At 41.3% G+C, this 17,462-nt stretch overlaps 1 protein-coding gene across 1 annotated transcript in view; it reads left to right on the top strand.

The window, feature by feature from the left end:
* The window catches only part of cubn (cubilin (intrinsic factor-cobalamin receptor)), a 134,683-nt gene that overhangs the window by 8,830 nt on the left and 108,391 nt on the right, over positions 1-17,462 (top strand). The window contains exons 3-5 of the mRNA XM_046061003.1: positions 826-994; positions 4,172-4,303; positions 14,767-14,862. Of these exons, the coding sequence (XP_045916959.1) occupies positions 826-994; positions 4,172-4,303; positions 14,767-14,862 (397 nt within the window). The remainder of the gene's footprint in view (positions 1-825; positions 995-4,171; positions 4,304-14,766; positions 14,863-17,462) is intronic.

A 17,462-nucleotide genomic window follows, 5' to 3' on the forward strand; every position in this document is an offset into this window, starting at 1 on the left:
ACAACTCACCTTTCTCAAGTTGTACAGTAATGTCACATGTGTATGAAGGTGGATCAAACAAGCTAATCTTAAATGTCAAAGTAGAGAGGAGCCTAGTAGGCCTATTTATTTTCATTCATTACACAATATGAATAAGCTATGCAGACAGTTGTAAAGAAAGAACATCTTTTTCTTCGGTTCTCTACTTGCTATAGTTACACAGTATTAGGGGTGTGGGCTGTATTAAAAGTATCCACTGTTCTCCCATGCTCTAACACACAGTAACGATGAAATGTGTGCTGTTCTCACATTCTTCCTCTGTATGTACACATAAACAACAAGGCAGGGAAATATAAAAGGAATTTATTTTATTGTTTGGGTACATTATTGTTCAGTGTACATGCTCACATGTGAAACAAACTTTATGTGCTTGATAACTGTCCCACCCCGCAGACATCTACACGCCAATACCGATTTATATTCATAGCGGCAAGTGCTATGTAGCTCCACATAGGGGACACAGGAAGTGACATATAGCACCTTCATGCGGCGTCGGAACCGCGTAGCAAATTCACAGCCGCACCGGCAGAGCTCCAGAATGTGCAACTCGGCCGGCTCACACCCGGACGCGCTACAAGTGCGAGGGCCTGCCCAACGCTGCTTGCAGCTTTAATTTGATCTTAAACCCAAATATCTTCAGTGAACTGTATCTGCCAACAACTCTTCTCATATCACAATTTAGTATTATTTCAGTTTGTTTGTTGATGTCCAGACTTCATTTTATTGTAGATATAATTAAAATTTAAATAAAAGTTTCACACTGTGAAATTTGTTTCCTAAAAACAGGCAAAATTCCAGTGCATTTGTGAGCACGGCTGGGAGGCTCCAGCTGGGAACTCGGCCTGTGTGGCTGATGTTAATGAGTGCAACCTACCTAACAAACCTTGTTCAACCAACCCTGCTGTTTCCTGCTACAACACTCAGGGTTCCTTCTACTGTGGAGCCTGTCCTGTTGGTAAAGCTCAATGACACACCTCATGCTGGGCTCTTATTTTGAATGCATGTGCTAGAGGTGGGAATCTCTGGGCACCTCACGATTCTATTTGATTACGATTCACAGGGCTGCGATTTGATTATAAAACGATTATCGATGCATCTTGATGCATCATTTTTTCTTTACAGGATCCCTGGATAATTACTAAGCATTTAATTTGCACATTAAAATCCAAAAGAAACATCTCCTAATTAGCTTAAAAGCACTAGTTTGCATCCCTAATTTACTTTAACCTCAGGTCTATGGTCCCTCATTTCATTAACAACCAGTTGTCAGACTCCTGATAACTGACAAATAATTATCAGGATGTACAGTATGTATACAGGACAGAGCTGTACACCAGTTTAGTCTAAGCTTGTGCCTGATGTGTTCAGCCCTTGACTAGTAGCTTAGTTAGGAATGACATACAGCTGATAATTATTATTACTTTGTTCCTAATTTAGGGAACGTTACATAAATAAATAAATATTTTTGCGCCTTTCACGGGACCCAAGGACGCTTTACACATAGTTACAGAACAACAAACTCATTCAGGATTGAATGCCTGGGTAAAGAGCTGGGTTTTTAGTAGATTTGAGAAAGTGTCCAGACAGGGAGCATTTCAGATCTCTGTGGGGATGAGCTCCAGAGGGTGGGGGCTGTGATGCTGAAGGCTCTATCCCCAAAAGTCCAGAGTCTGGTGTGGGGGACAGAGAGCAGGGGAGATGTTAGCTAGCGCTAACAGCCTTCACTTTTCCAGCCGTTGGGGAAACTACAGACTTTTATTAACAGACACACAGCCACCTACACTGCACGTTTACTGCCAGACTGAAACTTACTGCTAATATTTTTCCTCTGCTAACTTTCACCGTCACATTCTGCCGCTCGCTCTCTCTCACTTGCTCATCCTCACACACATACGCAGGGAGCTGTCGAGTGTCACCATGCTCACAGTGTGCGAGTTAAAATCTTAACTTGTGGACTGATATTAATGATTGTGTGACATTTTAACTTGTGGACTGATATTAATGATTGTGTGACATTTTAGTGTGGTGGTTATTCATTCTGCAGCGGTGGTGAATACAGGGGAACACTGGTCTCTCTGTTGTGTGTGCTCCGCAGACGGTCAGGACGCTGCATTTCTGCGAGTTCCGCCTTTTGCATTCCATCAACATTACGTTATCAATTAACATTTAAATAATCGATTTTTAGACATTTGTTAATCGATTCATAATCTTCCATGTCTGCATCGCGATGCATCTAAGAATCGATTATTTCTCCCACCCCTAGCATGTGCTGGAGTTGGCTAACTGTGGGACCAGAAGCACGTGTGGAGTCTTTACACAGACACAAAATAGAGCTAGAGCAGAAACAATTAGTGCCATATGTATCTATGTTGAATTGCAGACTGAGGGTCCTATCGTGCTATCTTGCATCCGGCACAAAGCGGCGCAGAGCGCAGCACAAGTGTCATTGCTAGTTTCCACTGACGCCCAGCACCTACGTTGTTTAACTGTCAAACGCATTTTCACCCATCTGTGTGCCAATGGAAGTGTTGGTCCTAAAATTAGGTATGGTCAGGCATATTGTTGATGCATTGCTATCTTGAGGCAGCAGGTCCATAGTCAACGGTGCAGTATTTCAGTGTTTGCTGTTATTTAATGGGCACATTAAGCCCCCGATAAACTTGTTTTTTAACAGTCCGTAGGCGTGGACAGGCGTTGGCGATGCAAACGCCATTGTTCACATACTTGCCTGCGTACTTTGCATGTACCTGGAGGATTAAATGTGAATCCACTAGGGGGCAGATCAGGGCCAGATCATCCCTTGCCGACACCGGATTATCTTCCTTGTTAACCTCCAAAGGTCTCACACAGTCCAAGTTCATAGAGTGAACCTGTTTGGAGTAAAGCAGCTATCCTCCTGATCATTCCTGAGCTCCAATCAAAGCGTTTAAATTATTTCAGAAGCTAAAAGTTGAATTCTGTTTCCTCTGGAGAGTTTCCTCTGTCCTGTCTTGTCATGTCATGTTTATAACTACCGTTTTTTGTTCTGCTGCCTAAATGTCTCACAATGTTTGTTGCAACTTTATAGCATACATGGAAATCTTTAAAATGACTGACAGCAAGTAAATTGTTTAAGAAAACACTCATACATCAAGAAAACACGAAATAAAGAAATCACTGGAAGAGACAGCGATGTGACCCATGACCGCTTCATCATAGTTTCTAATAATGCAGCACAGTGAGGATCCACACGTTTCTTGCAGGAGACAGTGTCTGTCTATTAACAGACTCCAGTCTGCTTCACTGATAAACCACAGAACTGCAGAGTAACATTAAGCTTCATGATCAGAGAGTTTTTAGATCACGTTCACACTTCACCTCTGCTGCAAGTCTGCAATTCAGTCAATAAATAGATGGTTTTTAAAATGCGTCATTCATCCGCCATTATAATAGCAACCAAGGAACAAGCGCACCTGGATTTTAAAGGGAATGGTAGATGACACTCTGGTGTGTTGCATGCTAGAACCAAAATGCACCCATGACTAACTCACAGACTAAGTACAACCTTTTTGAACCATGCGCTGGGCACACTGACAATTCTTTCTGTCGTCAAACTTGACGTCAAACAAAATTGAAGTTGGACATATGGCCCAAATGCAACTTCACACCGTGCATTCAGGTTGTTAGAATAGGGCCCTGAGTCACGGCTGAATTTGTTTTGTGCTCTTTTTAATCTTAATAAAATTGTTTCCAACATACATTCATAGATTCTCCTACTGAACCATAATTCAACTGCCCTCTCAATTTTAAAGGAGATCATAGGACCTCTTTTGATTGCCCGCTCCAGTTCCAGTTGCAAATTTATTTTTCCTATTAAATTGTACCGTGCTCCAGCCCTTTTCCTGATGGCATCACTGGTTGCTTTTCTACCACAGGACAACAAATTGCAAAGAAAAAAATGCTAAAATGATTTAGCCACTTTATGTTTGTACTTGTACTGTGTTTGTTCAAGCTCACAACAAAAAGAAAATTTCAGTCATGCTGTAGCTTTTGAACTTGCCACTGCGTGTGTATATCCATGCATGTGAATGTAACTTGTATATAATGTATAGCCTGAATAACATTTGTACTAACTATTTCAAATATGTCTCAGGTTGGCAAGGCAATGGCTACAGTTGTCAGGATGTGGACGAATGTTTGACCAATAATGGAGGCTGCTCCACTGCTCCCATGGTGCAATGCCTGAACACCATGGGCTCTTTCCAATGTGGTCCCTGCCCTCCAGGTATGAGGGGAAATAACGAGTCACAAATGTAACTATAGTTCCATGAATTTGGGATAACCACCACACAGTATGTAGCACTATCCATCATGTGCATGCACAGGAGGTTAAAACCTTAAACCAAGAAAGTCACACATGTGACCTTAGTGACAATCTCAAACACTCCGTGGCAACAGTCAGTGCATGAGGCTCACTAAGGGTTAGCAGCAAAATGGATTTTAGCAGCCTAAAAGAAGACCCACAGAAAAAAATATGGATATCAGTGTTTGCTGTATTTAGATTATTTTCAGCACTTGACCTTACTGCCAGACAACCATTTCCTTTTCAAATTAAATTTTCTCTGACGTAGAACTTCCGTATTCCTACTCATAAGCACTGTGTAACGCCATATCCTCTCTGGCCACTTCGGACACACCAACAACACTGTGTGCTTGCATCTGTCTATCAAATGTTAGCATGAGTCATGGGCCAGGAATGTCAGCATGTCCTGACCCAACGGACTGGCTAGTTCTGACAGGGTAATTCTCTAATAGCAGGGCGCACCCTGAGAGGAGGACATCTGTGATGACTACTTACCAGCAGGATCTGTGTTACCCAGCCTCCCAATGTTTTTTGTATGTTATGTGATGATTTGATCACCTACTAATGAAACCTCTCTAAAAAAGACGTCCCTTCATTAAGCTACATTCCCCAAAGTTTTCATCTCCTTCTTTTTGGCCATTCTAAATAAATAAAAAGCAATATTATTATTTTGTAACTACCCTTTATTAAGGACTAGGGATTATTTGTTTGTGCTGATCACACGATTATGATTTCAGACTCCAACACTATTTGAATACTGCCTTTTATTTAAGAATTCCCAGTAAATATAGATGTTAAAATGTATTCTCTTAATATTGTGATATTAATTTCAAGCATATCATTAGGGCTGACCCCGAATAGTTGAAGATTCGATGCTTCAATGGACGGAGCCTGATTCGACTGTCAGTCTCACAATCGAAGCTTCGCAACAGTGTTATGAAACAAGGATCATGCCATTTCGGCTAAATGGGGAGCTCAATGTCTGATTTTAAATAGAACTACCAGTTTTCTCCCAGTAAGTTAATTGTTGGGTCAGATGTACGACCAGGCTGGGCCAGTTAAGCCTGGTCCCCACCTTCACCAACTTAATAAACTTTGTCAAAAAATACTCCATTAGCTTTCTACGGTAGTCAATAACTCTGCAGACAAAAACTTCTCTGGAGACGGTCAAGAGTCGGTGCAAAAGAGTTTATTCCAAAACAGGACACATAAACCCGTACAACATCCCAGCAGGTCGGAAGATGAAGTCAATCCTATGGTCTGCAGACAGTCTTATATATATATCTCTTCTGGGCTGGTTTGCCCCCCCCTTTCCTCATGATTAACTTCTTTTCCTCTTTTATTGTGTTGTTTTTACCAATTAACACTGTTCCCCACCTGTCATTTATTACTGTACTGTTGACTTTCTACATCTTTATACTACTGGATAAGAAGTTCATCATTTACATTTCAACTTCAGTCTCACCGTGTTTTTTAAAGGTTACGCATGCTTAATTTGACACACAATTGTATTTTTTAAACAATTAATATAAGAATAACATCAGTAAAGTTGCATTTTTCATTAATGCTTGGTTGCTTACAGGATTCTTGATGTTATGCTGACTGCTTTCTGCTTTCTGCTTATCATCTGTCTGTTGTGTTTTTGCAAAGCATCTGACGGTTTTTTGGTCATCCTCTGTCGTGTTTTTGCAAAGCAAAAATTCCTTCAGCAAGTTCACTCAAAGTTCACACTGGCTATAATAACCAGAGGTTGGAAGTTGACAATCAAACCCTGATTATGATACTGATTAAAGATAATAAAACTGATTAAAATGATTAACAATAATTATTAAGGATAATCGCTGATGACTGTTTCTTGACTGATGTCTAACCTTTTGTCTGCAATGCTCCCCCTCTCTGTGTCCTAGGCATGCCCTCTGCTGATCATGCTATTTTAACCAAAAACCTGACTTTGTGGAATAAGCTGGTGTCTCTTGTGCTGTGTGCTATAGACAGGACATTCTTATTGTATTGATGTATGTTTTGTAACACAATTTTCACTAATTCCGCTTCTACATTTTCCTTTGCTGGTGTTTTTGATGATGCCTTGCTGTGCACATTCCGCTCCCAGAGCACACATGCCTGCTTACACACACATGTGCTACTGTTACTGCCTCCGGGCAGCTAGACACAGAGAGGACCACACACTCTCAGAGCTATAGAGTTTCAGCGTTGTGATCTTAACTTTACACTCTAAAATAATACTTTAAAATGATGCCAATGCAGACCACCTTCGCTCTAGCAATTAATGATAACAATTTAGGCTGTAATGTTCTAAAATAATTCTCAACATAATATGCTGCCTAGTACAATATACACTTCAACATATAATGCTGTAACCATGTGAAAAGAAAGCAGCTTTTAATAAATGTTTTTAAAGTGCATGAAAATTGTAACCCTAACCCTTAAGGAAGGGGGCGTCAGTGCGCCTGTGTATGGAGGGATTATTAGGTCAGAACTAAAACTAAAAGTCTAAAACTAAAAGTTGAAATCGGAAACTAAAAGTCGAAATCAAAAACTAAAAGTCGAAGTCGAAAATGATTTTGGTATTTAGGATTGGGCATTTAGTCATTTAGCCATTTAGGATTGGGGATTTGGTATTTAGGATAGGGCATTTAGCCCAATAGGCTAAATGACCAATCCCAATCCTAGGCTGCAGGGAGGGTTTGAGGCTGAGGCGCAGAGGCACTTTATGGACTGCAGGGGGAGCTCTGACTGCCAGCACACTGCCATGAAAGCAAGCAGAGGGAGTGAGCAGGGCTGGAGGAAGGACTATCATTTATAATACCATAACTAAAAGTGTACAGCATTTCTGTCGATGTGGCCTCACACACAAAGTCAGCAGTGAAAGGAATGCTATCCATCTGACGAGAAAGCAGCAGACAGTACAGCAGGTAAGATATGATAACATTAGCAAGTAAGCTATATTAGGCTAACTGTTGCTGACATGCATGAGTTACGTTACTGTCGGTACATGCAGGTTTTAAATGCGGCTATTAACCCCGCTGTGGACTGTGCGTATAAACTGTAAAGATAAGGTGTAGAAGCTGTGTTTTCTGGGTAATGCACCATGCTGGGCAGGTGACAGGTGTGTGTTTACAGTGTTTGTGTGCTCTGAAAGACATAACAGCACAGCTATAAAGTCTCAGCCGGCAGACCTAGTATGGTATTATTACTACACACATATGCATGTAACGTTGAGGCCTGATAGACATCCGCTAATCAGAAACAGCATCACTGCCGATGTCATTTGACCAGGGAGTGAATGGTGATTAATGCGATTGTCATCAGTGTTTTCCTGTAGTGTCTCCTTTTGTTATTTCACTTCACTGTGTTTCGAGTGTTCCCGTCTGTCCCTGTGTTTGTTATTGCCCCATGCTCAGTCTCCTGGCTCCCGCTCAGCTGCCTATTAGGGCCTAAAGTCTACACTAGAGGTGTTTGAGGTTAACGCAAGCTCCACTGTTTTTCCCCACTGACTTGTCCTCCCCCCTGCAGACAAAGATGTTTCACCTGGACATGAAGGACCACTTGGTGTCACAGCTTTGGATCAGCCATCTGCAGTAGAGTCCCAGTCCACTGGGTCACACTACAAGTTGGAAATTAAAGCTGCAAGCATGTAGCATGTACACTGAAGTTACAACAACTTCCTGTGTCATGGCGAAGAGTTGATCTTTGACGCCACGCCACGGACACGCCCATTGACGAAAACTCACAGATAACACAACTTTTCATCGTCAATGCCTTATGAAGGCACAGCAGAAATTTGAAACCGATCCAACTTAATCCCTAGGAGGAGTTCGTTAAAGTACGGAGGGTGTAAATCATCCAAAAATTGCCGTAAAATTCAAAATGGCTGACTTCCTGTTGGGTTTAGGGCATCGCTCCAAGAGGCTTTTTGGTACGTCTGGACATGATACATGTGCCACAGAAATTTCATACATGTAGGTCAAATGAGGCTGATTGCTGGCAGGTGTGGCAGGCAGAGGAGGTGGCTGACGAGGTGCAGGTGCGGGTCGTTGGCTGGGCTCAGAAGCGGAGGGAGAGAGAGAGAGAGAGCACACACGGGGGGAGGAGACACAGGGAGGCAGGCAGAGTACAGAGAAAAAAAACAGGGGAAAAAAACAGAATCACAGACAAAAAAAAGGAGAAATAACCAGGACACTCACCGTCAGCCAGGCTGCCACCACAACAATTTTGTCCCATTCTGTAAATTCCTTGTCCAGAATCTCCACAGGAAGATTCTGAAATAGGTATAACACCCTGGGGAGAACATTGATTTTGACCACCTCAACTCTAGATGTAAGAGTCATAAAGGGGATTAAATTCCACCTTCTTTTATTTTGGATATTAATGGGTCATAGTTTGCTGATTTCAATTGGCTAATATCTTTTGTTAAATTAACTCCAAGATATTTCATTGATTTTAAATTCCACTTAATTTCATAATTTTCTTTAACAGCTTCAGAGGGGCTATAATTGAAAGCGAGGACTTGTGTTTTCTGTACATTTGTTTTGTAGCCGGACATTTGTCCAAACTTTGCAAATTCTGACATGAGTACTGGCAAGGATGTATTGGGACTAGACAAAAATATTAGAACATCATCTGCGAATAGTGCAAGCTTCTGAAATGTCCCCTTTATCTCTATGCTTTGTATTTGTGCATTTTGTTTTATGGATTGGCTAAGTGGTTCCAAATAGATTGCGAAGAGAAGGGGGCTAGCCGAACAACCCTGCCTACACCCGCGCCTTAATGAAATAGAATTGGATAATATCCCATTAATCTTAATCCTGGCCGTTGGGTCAGTGTACAAGGCTTGTATTGTCCTAATTATTATATCATGGAAGTTGAATTTTTTTAACACTATAAAGGAAATCCCACCTGACAGAGTCAAATGCTTTCTCCGCGTCCAACTGCTTCAGTTTGCTTTTCTGTAATATGCTGCATCACATGTAAAGCCCTTCTTATGTTATCTTGCGTTTGTCTTTCTTTAATAAATCCTGTCTGGTCCAACTGAATAATAACCGGTAAAATTTTTTCAATACGTCTAGCCAATATTGCAGTGAAAAGTCTATAGTCCTGATTCAGGACACTAATAGGTGTATAGCTGGAACAGTCCAATTCGTCCTTGCCTTCTTTAGGGATTACAGAAATTATGGATTACACGCGTCCCATAGTACTGGTGGGGACACTTCCCAATTATCGTTCTCCTCCAAATGTCTTTTAATTTCCGATTCTAATTCTTCCTTAATGCTTCCTTTTAATATACTAGCATTAAGTCTCCAGAATGTTGTTCTTTTTTCAGGTGTCAAAGCCAAGGTTGCATAAACTGGACTATGATCAGATAAATCAGCCACCCCAATCTCACAATTCCCCACCATATGTCTATCTTTATTGTACATTAGGATGTAATCTATTCTTGAGTATATTTTGTGCGGTGAAGAGTAAAAAGTGTAGTCCTTAGTTGTAGGATTAAATTCTCTCCATACATCCATGATACCTAATTCCCCCATCATATCTCTAATTTTATTTGGAATCACATTCTTTTTTACTCCCCTGCCTGAGGTGTCTAATAGGGGGTCCAGCCTTTGGTTCAGATCCCCTCCTGACACCCCTTCCCCCTCCGATGCCATCAAATAAAACAATTGTCAATAAAAAGTCCAATCTGAGCCAGGTGGTGCATATATATTCAGAAGGCTAATTAATACTCCCTCTAATCTTCCTTTAACCTAGACATATCTTCCATCTTTATCGCTTATCACTGACTGTTTCTGAAATAGGATTTGATTCGATATTAAAACCGCTACCCCTCTCCTGTGACCTGATTTATATGAAGCAGCATATACCTGGTTATATTATATTGAATGAATGGTTACCATTTCTCTTTAGTTTTTCATGTTGTTTTTCTGTCAGATGGGTTTCCTGTAGGAAAACTATCCCCACTCTGTCTTTCTTCATTTTACTTAGAATTTTACTACTTTTAATTGGGTTCAGAACACCATTCATGTTATAGGAAACTACCTTAAATTAGTTTTTTTGTATAGCCATAGTTTAGGTCTAATTGTTCTCATTACTATCCCCAGTATACCCCCTATGCCACCATAAAAACACATAACCATGAGCCTAACAGAACAAGCTCTAGAACAATTTTTTCCCAAATCACTAAACAAAAACAAAAGGACTTCCAAGGACTTTCTCTCCTGGAAACGTCTGGATCACTCATTTGCCTCCGGCGTCCTCCTAAAAGCCTGCAGTCTCTGCTTATACCCGGGTCCAGCATCCGCCTGTCGTCCTTCGTTCGCGGCTCGGTCTCGGGCGCCACGTCAGGTGCTTTATCTTCTCCATCACATCCTCCGTGGGCTCCACGACCTTCACTTGGTAGCCCCCGTCAGCCATATCTTTCGTCGCTTCCTCCGCTGAATCATACGTGCATGTCCCACCATCGTAAAATACCCGTAGATGTGCTGGAAATGGCGTTTGGAAACGTATCTTAAGCACTGAGCACTTTCTTTGCCTTTGCGTATTTTTTCCGCTGTTTCAAAATCTGTGGTGCATAGTCATGATCTATAATTATCTTTTTTCCTTCATACTCAAATCCCTTTTTCTGCCACACCGTCTTTATGATTTCTTCTTTGCATCTGTAGCTGAGAAACTTCACCACTACTGATCTCGGTGGAGCGTCTTTTGGGGCCGGTGAGCTCGTTCAATGGTGAGTTTAAGGGACGGCGGTAATTCCAGCTTCTCTCTCAGGAGGGACTCGATGAATGCGACCATCGACTGGGCCCCATCTTCTGCTCCTTCTTTTAAACCGTGAATCCTGATGTTGTCCCTTCTTGATCCGTCAATTTAGCTGCAACTTGATTTTGTAACTCCAAAAACTCCAAAGTGGCGTCCTCAATATTTTGAATCCGGTCTTCTGACCCCATTATGCGCCGCTCAGCCTCATCCATCCTGCTATCTATTTTTTGAATGTCCTCCCGAATTACTTTGAGGCTTTCCCCGTTCTCACTGCAAAAATCTCTTAGCTCTTGCAGCACAGTGTCCAAGGTTGCCATTTTTTTCTGCTGCATTAGCTCGTCTGCTTTGCTCATGGCCTTGCTAGCTTCGTCCACGGCTAACTTTATCTTCGTTGCTAGTCCTGACTGATTTTCGACGCCTTCCAAATTTCCAGTGTTGTTTCTAGTTTTCTTTGCTTTCCCTCTTGTCATAATCATACCCCCCTTCCCATAATATCCTAATTTTGATGTTTTCAAATCCGAGAAAAAGGGCAGGGAGCTGCTCCTCTATGCTGCCGCCATTACCAACGCCCAACCGGAAGTCCAGTGGAGGAAGGATTAATGATTCAACACTATTACATTTGATTCAGTGAAGCACATTCATTGTTTATATCACGGGTGTTGTGGTGGTTGAGCAGGTTGGACCCAAACGCAGGACACAGAGCAAGCGAGTGCAGTTCAAAGAAGGTTTAATTCCAACAAACAAAAGCAAGCACACTTACAACAGAGTGGTTGAATCCATAATCCAAATAAACAGGTAATCCAACAGAAATCCAAATCCAGGGAAACAGGGTGACATAACTAGTAAGGCTGGCTGGCCAACACACAGCAACATGGGACAGAGCATCTACACACTACAATGACCGGACAAAGACTAGACAGAACACCAGGTATATATTCACACACAGGGACTAACGAACAGGGCGGGAGCAACACAGGTGACAGACATGAGACTAACGAGACACAGGCAGGCAGGGAGAGAGCAGGGGAGAACAGAGAGACAGCCAGGCAGAGGGATACTGGAGGGAACAGACATGACACAGGTTACTGAACACATAACAGATCAGAGGAATAAAAATAAACTAATAAAGACACAAGCAGACAGATCACCAAGAACTACAACCAACAATGAAAACAGACTGAAGAAGGGATTAAGGAGAACACCGAGCAGACAAGGGCAAAATAACACAGAAGTACACAGACCAAAAGTAAACACTAAGACATGAACACCGGACTGGGAACTAAGACATGGAACCAAAACACAGACTAAATAACAGATACAGAAGGGACTACAAATAATAAAGTGCTGATATCCTTCTGTATGTTGCATTGCATTTATTTAGCTGATGGGGACAAAATACAGGTGGCAATAACTGAAGATGAAATTATGAATCAAACAGATAAGACAGTTTACTCAAATACCTGTGAATGTAAAGTCACAGTCCAACACATTAATAAAGATTGTGGTGATTTGCAGTTGAAAATTAGTTCAAATTCAAATTGACTCTATTTTACATGCATTTTAAAGACTATCTGTAGATGTTCAAAGACTTTGAAACTCCATTTAGTCCATACCCAATGTTAATCATGTTGCATCCAATCCAATTTGGTTACTGTTTTTGTTAAAATCTAACTAGCAGTTACTAAGCCTCTAGTGTCGAGTTTATGCCCTAACCTAGGAGAGAAGTAATTGTTGCACATCTGAATAAAAACTCAGTAACATAAACAGATCGAAACATTGTTATCAGCATGGTCAGTTCAGACTCACGTTAAGTTACAGAAATGCACTGCCATGTTGAGGCTTCTCATATAACTCATTAACAGTATACCAATAAAGGAAAACATTTGGCACAACTCCTACATTATACTGATTAGTATTGTAGCTCCTGTTTATGACAGCTGCATGTACAGTCATGTTACAGGCTTTACAGACACAATTTCTTATATGTACCACCACAAGGTCTTAGGCGGATGATACATGGACTATTTACATCTACTTACTTGTCTGTGTTCGGTTCATATATTATGTCTGCTTGCAACATACCTGCAACATACACAAATAGATCGGTACATTGTTAAGAGCATCGTCTGCACTGTCTTGTTGAGGCTGCTCCCAACATAACTCACTAACAGTATACTCCCTCTTGTGGTAAAAGTGGGATCTAACACTTACTTTTTAACAATGCCCTGCTTGTGTACAAGACACTGGAGCACAATACATAATTAAACAATACCAAAAAGCAAAAGTATCACAAAACAATACATGAAGAAACAAAAAAACAAACACCACTGCTACACTGTAAACAATATGTAAGGGGGTGCCTGTGTTAAAAACCTAAGAACCCATTAACCTCACATAATACAGAGCTAGTGCAGGTGTGTAGATGTAGCTGAGCATGGGGCAAAAACAAACACTAGGAAAACACTGATGACAGTCGCATTAATCACCATTCACTCCCTGGTCAAATGACATCGGCAGTGATGCAGGTAGTGTCCTCTGTTTCTGATTAGCGGATGTCTATCAGGCCTCAACGTTACATCCATATGTGTGTAGTAATACTACCATACTAGGTCTGCCGGCTGAGACTTTATAGCTGCGCTGTTTTTCAGAGCACATAAACACTGTAAACACACACCTGTCACCTGCCCAGCATGGTGCTATTACCCAGAAACACAGCTTCTACACCTTATCTTTACAATTTTATACACACAGCCCACAGTGGGGTTAATAGCCGCATTTAAAACCTGCATGTACCGACAGTAACGTAACTCATGCATGTCAGCAACAGTTAGCCTAATATAGCTAACTTGCTAATGTTATCATATCTTACCTGCTGTACTGTCCGCTGCTTTCTCGTCAGATGGATAGCATTCCTTTCACTGCTGACTTTGTGTGTGAGGCCACATCGACAGAAATGCTGTACACTTTTAGTTATGGTCTTATAAATGATAGTCCTTCCTCCAGCCCTGCTCACTCCCTCTGCTTGCTTTCATGGCAGTGTGCTGGCAGTCAGAGCTCCCCCTGCAGTCCATAAAGTGCCTCTGCGCCTCAGCCGTTTAGTTTTAGACTTTTAGTTTTAGTACTGACCCAATAATCCCTCCATACAGTGTGGGTGTAATGTGTATGTGTGTGTATGTGTGTAGTGGCAGAGGAACACCTGCCACTACACACTAGTACAGTGACGTTCATGTCAGGCACGCGCGCATGCAAAGCTCGGCACAAGACCGGTAAATGGCAGGCGAGCAGAGAGAAAAGGGTCAACAATAAGCATCAGTTTAGCTGGAAATGTACATGTGTTACTAACAGTGACTAATAAATAGAGACTGCAGCTCTTAAACTACTTAATTCTAATTTACAACTTTGTGTGTTGTAGACATCATTCTTAAAGGAGAACCTCCTCTTGCTGATAATGATTGTAGGAAGCCTCCCCTGAGCCGTGACTGAATCCTGAGGCCGAGTCCGGCGCAGTGAAAGCAACAAACAGCTAGCCCCCATCTGACCAGTTTAACCAGGAATGAAAATAAACTGCTATCATCTGCATGATTCTAAAGACAACTCTTGTATTTGTGCAGGTTATGAGGGGAATGGGAGAACATGCACTCAGACCAATATCTGTGCTACCAACAATGGAGGCTGCTACCCATTTGCTACATGCTCCTCAAGTCCAGGTAAAAACAAACATGATTTTATTACTATGTATTCCATAGGTGATAGAGGATAGGGAGTATTATGTGTGGTTAAACTAGTAAAACTAAGTGAGAGATTGTATGAAAATGGTTAGGGAAGTCGGGGAATAAGGAAAGGATAATTTGCTGAAGGGCGGGTAGTGGAACTTTGTGGTTAATTTTGGTTATTTCATTCTTCCCTTGTACATTGTAAAAACTAGTTAAATAGTTATGTTAAAAAGATGACTTTTGTGTGTGCTATAGGTAATCAAGGTGAGCTTTGGTCATGTAGAGGACAACAATCCTGTCTACATCGGGGCTCTATGTTTTTTTTATTGAAATCAAGTTGTAGAAACAATATGTCACTTTTGAGCAACAGAAGTCAGCCATGAATCTTCATATTTACTAATTGTTGAACTTTGTGTTTCAACAGAACCATTTTTTGTTAACCTATAGGTGCTCCCACCATCACTTTATTTTGCATTGTAACTGAAAGCAGGTTTACAGCAGGGGCGATTCTAGGATCAGACCTTTAAGCCCTGGATATACTTGCTTTTAACTACGTGTTCACGTACGGAAGTTGGCTGCCGCATGTATCCTGCGTTCCTTTGGATCATAGGTTGTGCACGTCTCCAGAAATTAATGCTACACATCCGCGAGATGCAATTCCGCACATGAACGTGGGGGCAGAATGTCGATCTGACAGGCACGTCAGCAGCAATCTACTGTTCCACGCACCAGCTCATGTGGGGGCGGTATGCAGTTAGTTTGCCAACCATTATTAAATGCAAAAGAAGAAGAAGGTCAGCAGCAGACTTAAAAAAGGAGATTTATGGCGGGATGTTTACAATAAAACTCCTGGAGCTAGTCTGCAATTACCAAGATCGTTATGATGTCTCATTAAAATCACAACCTGCTCGAGTGTCGCTATGTTTGGTTTGTTTACAATGTGCAAATGTGGATTGAGGTTTAATCCTCCAGGTATACGCAAAGTATGTAGGCATGTGAACAATGCTGTTTGCGTTGCATTGACGTCTTTCTATGCCTATGCATTGTTAAAAAGCAAGGGCTTTAGGGGTGCTCCGCCCCTAATGAGAATGTAGCATGCATAGAATGCCTTGCAAAAGTTGGTGGAGAGTATACAGTGTTGAGCAGTAGTGTGGTTACAAGTAACGGCATAACTAGTTTAACTACATTTCTCGGTAGCTTGGTGGTAGTGTCGCTGTTTTCTGAATCAAACAGCTTTTCAGTAGCAAAGCTCGTTTATTGATCAAGTAGTGCAGTAACATCTAGACACGCTTCATTTAGGATGACGGTGAAATCACGTACCTATGCGTGGGCTGATGTCTGCGACTTTGCTGCAGGTGAATAAAGGCACTCGTGATTGAGTTTACTTTCCATTGTGATATTTATTGTAACACCTCTTGTGAGAAGGATCAGGGTCCAGCCTGGCCAACTCTTTATAGTAAGGAGAAAACTTTGATTGGCCTATGTAGTGGCAGAAACTTGTTTTCATGGAGAGATAACACACACTCTCTCTCTCTCTCTCTCTCTCTGCTTTAGGCTTATTGCCATAAATGTTTAGGTAAACACTGTTGCCAGAGCACAAATTCACGTTTAAACAATAAAAAAATTATATAATTAATAAACAATAAAATGACATTATAAAAACTAAAGAAAGAGTAAAAAAACAAAACAAACACAAAGACAAACTCAAAACACAATATACATATGTTACATTGAAAATAAGACTTGGATTTTGACAAGCAGTAGAATTTTTCAAAGGAACAATTATTAAAATAACAAACAATAATGTTAACAATGTGATCATTTTACTTTATACAAACAACAATGGTTCTCAGTTTGTTGCATGAGGAAATACATTTTGCTGCAATGATATGGCAGTAAGTAGGAGAGTTTCTCTGCCTGATTTAGCTCTCTCTCACGCACACAAATTCACTCTTTGGAGCAGGTTTTTAGTATTTCTTCTTTTGCTACTGTGGAACTGTGTGTGTACATATGTGTGTGTGTACATTTATATATATACATACTGTGTGTATATATATAAATAATTTCAGTAAATAATTAAAGCTGCAAGCAGCGTTGGGCGGGCCCTCGCACTTGTAGCGCGTCCGCGTGTGAGCCGGCCGAGTTGCACATTCTGGAGCTCTGCCGGTGCGGCTGTGAATTTCCTACGCGGTTCCGACGCCGCATGAAGGTGCTATATGTCTCTTCCTGTGTCCCCTATGTGGAGCTACATAGCACTTGCCGCTGTGAATATAAATCGGTATTGGCGTGTAGATGTCTGCGGGGTGGGACAGTTATCAAGCACGTAAAGTTTGTTTCAGATGTGAGCATGTACACTGAACAATAATGTACCCAAACAATAAAATAAATTCCTTTTATATTTCCCTGCCTTGTTGTTTATGTGTACATACAGAGGAAGAATGTGAGAACAGCACACATTTCATCGTTACTGTGTGTTAGAGCATGGGAGAACAGTGGATACTTTTAATACAGCCCACACCCCTAATACTGTGTAACTGTAACAAGTAGAGAACAGAAGAAAAAGATGTTCTTTCCTTACAACTGTCTGCATAGCT

The sequence above is a fragment of the Micropterus dolomieu genome, linkage group LG01 (assembly GCF_021292245.1).
Source record: "Micropterus dolomieu isolate WLL.071019.BEF.003 ecotype Adirondacks linkage group LG01, ASM2129224v1, whole genome shotgun sequence".
Taxonomy (NCBI): Eukaryota; Metazoa; Chordata; class Actinopteri; order Centrarchiformes; family Centrarchidae; genus Micropterus; species Micropterus dolomieu.